The 7,232-nt window shown below is 37.6% G+C and overlaps 1 protein-coding gene across 2 annotated transcripts in view; it reads left to right on the forward strand.

The window, feature by feature from the left end:
• Positions 1-7,232, forward strand: part of Xpr1 (xenotropic and polytropic retrovirus receptor 1) — a 173,274-nt gene that overhangs the window by 40,975 nt on the left and 125,067 nt on the right. The window contains exon 2 of one of the 2 annotated variants that reach the window (XM_008829741.3): positions 1,317-1,368. In XM_008829741.3, the coding sequence (XP_008827963.1) occupies positions 1,317-1,368 (52 nt within the window). Of the gene's footprint in view, positions 1-1,316; positions 1,369-1,516; positions 1,569-7,232 lie in introns of those variants that run through there. The other variant, XM_008829740.3, reaches the window with a different exon arrangement.

Consider the following 7,232-nt stretch of genomic DNA (forward strand, 5'->3'; position numbering starts at 1 on the left):
TGTTTCACTTCGTTCTTCATTTCAGCCTAAGTATTGTTCAATATTCCTCTTTTCTGAATTCTTTCAGAAGTTTATGCCTTTCTTCCTTCAGTTCTTTGATTTCTTTGTTTGTATATTCTTTACATTCACTGAATTCTTTTATTATGTTTATAAGTGTTCTTTTTAGTTCCATGTCCTGCATTATCTCTAGGGGGGTTCTCTTTGTATTCCTCTAGAGGACTGTTGGTTTTGGTGGGGATATGTTATTTTGGTTTTTCATGTTATTTTTTTCTCTGTGATTTTGACATGTGAATTTCTTTCGTAGTTTGTGATTCTTGTGTGAGACTCAAGCCTTCAAGTTTAGTTCTGTTTCTTTTTGTGAACTTTATGTGTCTTTGTGGTTTACTTTTTGGGCATGCAAGGCTGGTTCTTCTAAGCTTCCAGTTCTCTCTTTTGATTTTATATTGGAATGGCCAGATTGCTTTTTTCTTCAGGAGTTCCCACAGAGGCCCAAGTCAGATGAGGACCAGATGCTCTCAGGCTTTCTCCTAAAGTCTGGATCCCTCCAGGATAGATTTTGGCCTCAGGAATTTGGGGGTTGGACTTGCCTGGGAGGTGGGCCCAGGAAAGATGCTGGTCTGGGGCAGCTGCTGATGGTGTCACCCAGAGATGCAAAGGAAGCTGGCGGCGGGAGGTGGCCCCAAGGGCACCTGGGGACTGCATTGAGTACCTGGGTTGGTCTGGATGCAAAGGATCAAGAAGAGGAAAGGTCAGCCCTGGCGTCCAGGAAAGAGGCTGGTGGGTTGTGCAGACCCAGGGAGGCAGAGGGAGGTGAGGATGGGACCAGACCTAGAAGCAGTGCTCCTGGGAACCTGAGAAGGAACTGAGTTGTTCTAGATGCACAGGATCAGGAAGAAGCAGTGGTGGTTCCCCAGGTGTCTGGAACACCCAGACAAGGAATGGGACAAGACCCAGGCTAGGAGGAGAGACCAGTGGGTTTGATGGGAGGGTAAGTGAGGCTGGGGGAGTCAAGGCAAGGAGGACAGGATAGACTTACCCCAGAGAGAGAAGCCGGTGGGTTGGAGAGAAGCCTGGGGGTCCTGCAGGCCCCCAGAAGCAGAGCATGTCCTTTAATTTTTAAGTGTATAAATTAGCATTCATCTTGAAAATTACATAATACTAGATGGATTATTAAAGTTCCCTGAACTGTTGCACTAAGTTCTTAATTTAGGGAACTAAATGTACTCAATAGACATTGAAAAAAAATAGTTCAGCTCAAATGCTTTCAAAATAATCTGAACTTGTGATTTCTTATATATATTTTTTTTTTCTGATAGGCTTTCAAGGATATGCTGTATTCAGCTCAGGACCAGGCACCTTCTGTTGAAGGTAAGATGAAAAAACTTCTAGCTTAGTCACAGAACACCCCTTTTAAAGGAAAGATATTTTTAAAGTGTGAAATGACTACTATAACTTTCCCTATTATGTAGATCTTTTTCAGTTTTGGTGATCTAATTGTTTTTTTAAATTTTATTAGGCTTTCAAGGATATGCTGTATTCAGCTCAGGACCAGGCACCTTCTGTTGAAGGTAAGATGAATTAACTTCTAGCTTAGTCACAGAACACCCCTTTTAAAGGAAAGATATTTTTAAAGTGTGAAATGACTACTATAACTTTCCCTATTATGTAGATCTTTTTCAGTTTTGGTGATCTAATTGTTTTTTTAAATTTTATTTATTTTTAATTTTTATTGAATTTTTGTGTATTTCATACAGAATATCATCTTTATATTCCCTTCTCCTTTGGCACCCTCCTAAAACTCCCCCACTGGAGTTTATGCATTTTGTCATTTGTGTTAAGGCCTCGCATGTAAAGTTTGTGTCCCCAAATGCCCCTCACTACAAGTTCATCTACTGGCATCTAGTCAGCCTGTCTAGAGACCCTCCCTTTAAGAAGATCAGCTCTTCCTCACCCAGCAGTAATCAGCTGCCAATAATTCTTTGACCAAGATTGGAGCCTGCTGTCCATTTCCACAGTTCTGTGCTGTGTTTTTGTCTGCTTTAGTTTGCATGAGCCTTGTGCATGCTGACACCATTGCTGTAGGTTCATATAAGAAAAGTCCCAGGAACCTGTAGGAATATTTCTGTATGGTCATGCATACTCTGCAGACTCTTATTCTCTGCGTTTTGGCCATTTGTGACCTTTGGTATTCCTGACCTTCTGTTACATGAGGGATCTTTATTGATGAGAATTGAAAGATGCATTAGTGTTCTCATCATGTCTTGTTCTATGTTCCATGAGCTGTAGGTGTAGAGGTTGTATCCTAGATGTGCCACTCAGGCTTGGGCAATTCACAGAGTTGTGGGACTCTGTAACTATCTCTGTCTCTTGAAAAAGAAGCTTCTTTGATGGGTGGTGATTGGAATACTTGTCTATAGATTTAAGGATTCATATTATATTAGTCTAGGATGTGAAAGCCTTGGAGTTTTCTCTAAGATCTATGACTTCTCCAGCTATATGTATTTGGCTAGGTTTACAGAACCACACATGAGTTTCCTCCCATTGAGTGGGCTTTAAGTCCAATTAGGTAGCTGTTGATTGCCCCCAAGATAAAAGTGCCACTGCTGCACCAATATCATTTGCTGTGCTGGTCATTAATGGTGGTTTTTAGGACTTGAAGCTGGGGTTGGTCCTTGATGATCTAATTGTTTTAATGTTTTAATCTCTATCTCACATGCAACTTTGTGGTAGATCTTGTTATATATACTCTTACATATTTGCTTTTGTTTGGATATGAAACACCTCCCATAGGTTCACATGCAAAGGTTTGAATCCTGTAGAAGTTGTGGAGACTCTGAGGGGGCATGGGGGGGGTGTTCCTGAAGGAAGCCAGTCACTGGGAGTGTGCCATAGAATGACAGACCTTGTCCTCAGTTACTGCCAGTCTTTCTCTCAACCAGCTCTCTGCCATGAGGTAAGCTGTATTGTCCTACCAGTTGCTCCCTGACCTGATATTTAGCTTTACCATAGTCCAGAAACAAGAGCCAACCAATCGTGGACTATACTGGGCATGGTGTTTTGCAACTATACTGGGCATGGTGTTTTGCATGCCTTTAATCCCAACACTTGGAGAACAGAGGCAGGTGCATGTCTATGAGGTCCAAGCTGGCCTGGTGTGCCTAATGAGAACGGTTTGTCTCAAAATCACATCCACAACAACAGCAGCAAACCAAAACAAATTGTTTTGGATGTTTGTCATATGTCAAAGACCTAACACATCATCTTAGGACTGTAAATGCTATTGATTTAGTTTGAGTACTTTCTATGTTGCTTCCCTTCCTCAAGTGTTTATATCCATCCATCCATTTACCCAGTCAACCTATCCATGAGTCCTTACTCTATAATTTGTTAGGCCAATGTTACTTTTGTGTTCATGCACATGTCTTTAGAATGGGACTAGTAAAACAATGTAGGATGTTGAGTGTGTGTTTCTAGTAACATCTTTCAATTACTTTTTATCAGTTATTGGATAGAAACTGGATTTTGTGAAAGTATATTTAAACTGACAGATACTTCTGGTCTGAAAGTAGGGTTACTTTGATCTCTGTTGTGGAGTACGAATGTGTTCCAAGCATGTAGGAGCGTGTGCTGCTCTCTCATGGGAAACACTACATGCTTATTGGTTCTTTGTACTTTCATGCAAATATGCTATCAAGCCATGTAGATTTTATCTTCATCAACTTGAATTTTTCTCTTTTGAAACACTGGAGATAGAAGACATTAGAAAGTGGTTTAAAGAAATCCTGAGTAATACTGAGGTTAGAAAATGTTATTAAATATACTTTAATTCTCCCATTTGCATTGTGGTTTATATTGACTGTTTTTTGTATAGTGTTAAATGATAAATCATACCTGCATTTTTCCCTTCCTGTTTTTATTTTCAGTCTTTTAAAATTTATTTTTATTTTATGTGTATGAGTGTTTTGCCTGCACGTATATAAGTGCACCCATGTCATACAGTGCCCACGGAAGACAGAAGAGAGCATTGGATCCCCTGGAACTAGAGTTATGGACAGTTGTTAGCCACCATGTGGGTGCTGGGAATCGAACCTGGGTCCTGTGCAAGAGCAGTCAGGGCTCTTAACCACTGAGCCATCTTTCTAGCCCCATGTAATGAATTTTTTATAGTAAGAGAAATAGGTTCATTAAGTGTGAAATGATTTATTTTCATAAAAGAATATTAGATAAAGGCCCAATGTGGTAGCACATACCTTTAATCCCAGCACTTAGGAGGCAGAGGCAGGCAGATTTCTGTGCTTTAGAAGCAGCCTGTTCTTCATAGTGAATTCCTCACCAGCCAAGGCTTCAGAGTGAGATCTTGTCTATAAAACAAAACAAAACAAAACACCCCCCCAAAAAAAACTGTAATGCATGCCTATTCTGAAGCAATCTAGGTAAGAATACTGAAGGACTTATTCTCAGATATTCCTTATTATCCCTAATCTCCTTTGATATACATCCTTCTCCTCTATACAATCTATTGTTTCCATATAACTGTATTTACAGTTGCCAATCTATGACTAAGAGGTAGCTTAAAATTCCGTGTTAATGATGCTAGTGTATTGCTTTTAAAATAATAGCATAAAAAGTTTTCACTAGTTTCCGTTTCCACAGAAAGACTTGTAGATACAGAATCCATGACAGAAGACATGTGGAGGCAAACTTCAGTATTGAGTCCTTGGAGTCAAAATTTCATAGAGTAATGTTCTGGTTTCGAGGAATTTTTGAAAAATGATGCTAATATTTAAAACTGTATTGTATTCTTACAGTTTTCGGTTTCCATGTCAGTGAGAATATTAATCTGTTGGTATTTGTGACCTATTAAGCCACAAACTAGAAATTTCCTTATCAGTAGATCAATCAGTCATACCTTAATGCATGATTGTCCTGAGTTAAGGTAGTTGTTTTTATAGATATCAAAACAACCTTTAATTGCTGGGCGTGGTGGTGCATGCCTTTAATCCCAGCACTTGGGAGACAGAGGCAGGCGGATCTTTGTGAATTCGAGGCCAGCCTGGTCTACATAGTGAGTTCCAGGACAGCTGAGGCTACAGGGAGACCCTGTCTAAAAAAGACAAAAAAAAAACAAAACAAAACAACCTTTAATTGTAGTACTCATCTGACACTAGGACAAAAAAAAACAAAACAAAACAACCTTTAATTGTAGTACTCATCTGACACTAGAAGTGTTAAATTTTCATGACATAGAAGAGTGCAAAATAAAAACTGGCATTTTTTTTCCCACTTTTTCCATGCCTTTGTTTCTTTCCCCAGTGTTATAGACATAATCTACCTAGGTGCATGTTCAATGCTTCTTTTTATTGTTGGGGAAATTGTGTCTTTATTATCTATTACACTTCTGAACTCAAATACATAAAATTCATATGCTGCATTTAATTAATCTGTTTTAGGTTTTACTATAAATTTTATAAGTTTTATAAAATAAAACTTAATTTTGTCATCTTTAAAATAATTAATGTTTTATTTTATATTATTTTATTTTTGTTGTTTTTGAAACAAGGTCTCATTATATAGACCAGCCTGGCTGGGAATGTGCTGTGTAGACCAGGCTGGCCTCAAGCTCACAGAGATGTCTGCCTCTGCTTCAAGTGCTGGGACTATGGGCATGCATGCACCACCAACCCACTTTTTTTGTTTTTTTTTGTTTGTTTGTTTGTTTGTTTTTGTTTTTTTAAGATAAAAAAATCATTTTTTATTTAAAAATTTTTCTTAACTAAAAATATCTTTATTTACTATTTTCATTGTATGTGTATGAGTGTATTGCCTGCATATATATGAATGCACCCATGTCATGCAATGCTGCAGGGGTCAGAAGAGGGTTTTGGATTCCCCTGGAACTGGAGTGAAGGATGGTTCGTAGCCACCATGTGGGTGCTGGGAATCGAACCCAGGTCCTCTGCAAAAGCAGGCAGTCAATGCTCTTAAGCACTGAGCCATTTCTCCAGCTACTATTTCTTAATTTTTTAAATGAATGATTATCACTTTTTTCAACTTGAGGGCTGGGGATTCTCATAACATGCTCCAAATCAACTGTATGCATGCATGTGGAAACCAGAGGTTGACATGGTGTCTTACTTCAAAGAAACTCCCAACTTTATGTCTTATATAGGACAGACCTAAAAATGAAATGATTCAGAAAGACATTGTAAGAATGGAATAAGTTATGTGAAGCAAAACAAGCCACACGAAAATACATCTGTAATACTAAAGGAAAATTTTGCCAAAGTTAATACATGTCAAGATGGTACTTCTAATGCTGGAAGTCATTCACAATGAAGGCAGTATATTTATGGATTTTGGACTGGGATGTAGCTCAGTTGATAGAGTACTGACCGACCATGCAGCAAGCCTCAGATGTGGCAGCACATGCCTTTTCACTTACTCAGGCGGTGAATTCAGGAGGTTCAGGTCATCTAGTCTACACTGTTTGAGGCTAGCCTGAACTACATGAGATACTGTCTCAAAAATAAAAAAAGTTTCTACGGATGTTCATATGTTAATAATCTATCAACTTCTTTTAGAAAAGATAAACCTCTGGCATTGCAAAGATAGTGAGTGGAAAAACATTAATAATAAAATAATCTCATATATAGCCAGTAAAAGGCAGAATTCAATATAATATATATATAATACAAATGATTTCAGAAATTGGAAGTCATATCAGATCTTATTAGTATATTAATTAAGAATTCTACTTTTACATTTTCTGCTTGCTATGCCAGATTAAATTATTTGCTATAATATTTCTGTATATATGCATGTTTGTGTGTTTTTTTTAAGTCATTTTATTTTTTAATGTAGTAATAAGTACAAGTTGAAAAATATGATACATTTGAGAAACGTAATTTTGTTTTAGCTTATGTATTATAAAAAGAACATAAATTGTTAGTTACAGCAGTGCATGCTTATCACCAAACATAATTCAGAGTAGATACTCTCTCTTTCTCTCTAATAAATACCCATTTCATTTTTTTTAATTAGAAGAAGCATTTCATTACAACAGCATTAACCTATTCAATAACATTTTTCTGAGCTAGGGTACATCTCTTTCAAAATTGGCTGCACATTTCTAGGTTTACAGATGAATTATTACACTTATATAATCTTTTACTCATTATAAACTCTATAAGACATAAAATTAAATGAGGTTCCAACGTTTAAAAAAGATCTCC

This window comes from Nannospalax galili, unplaced genomic scaffold (assembly GCF_000622305.1).
Source record: "Nannospalax galili isolate Female #2095 unplaced genomic scaffold, S.galili_v1.0 scaffold294, whole genome shotgun sequence".
NCBI lineage: Eukaryota > Metazoa > Chordata > Mammalia > Rodentia > Spalacidae > Nannospalax > Nannospalax galili.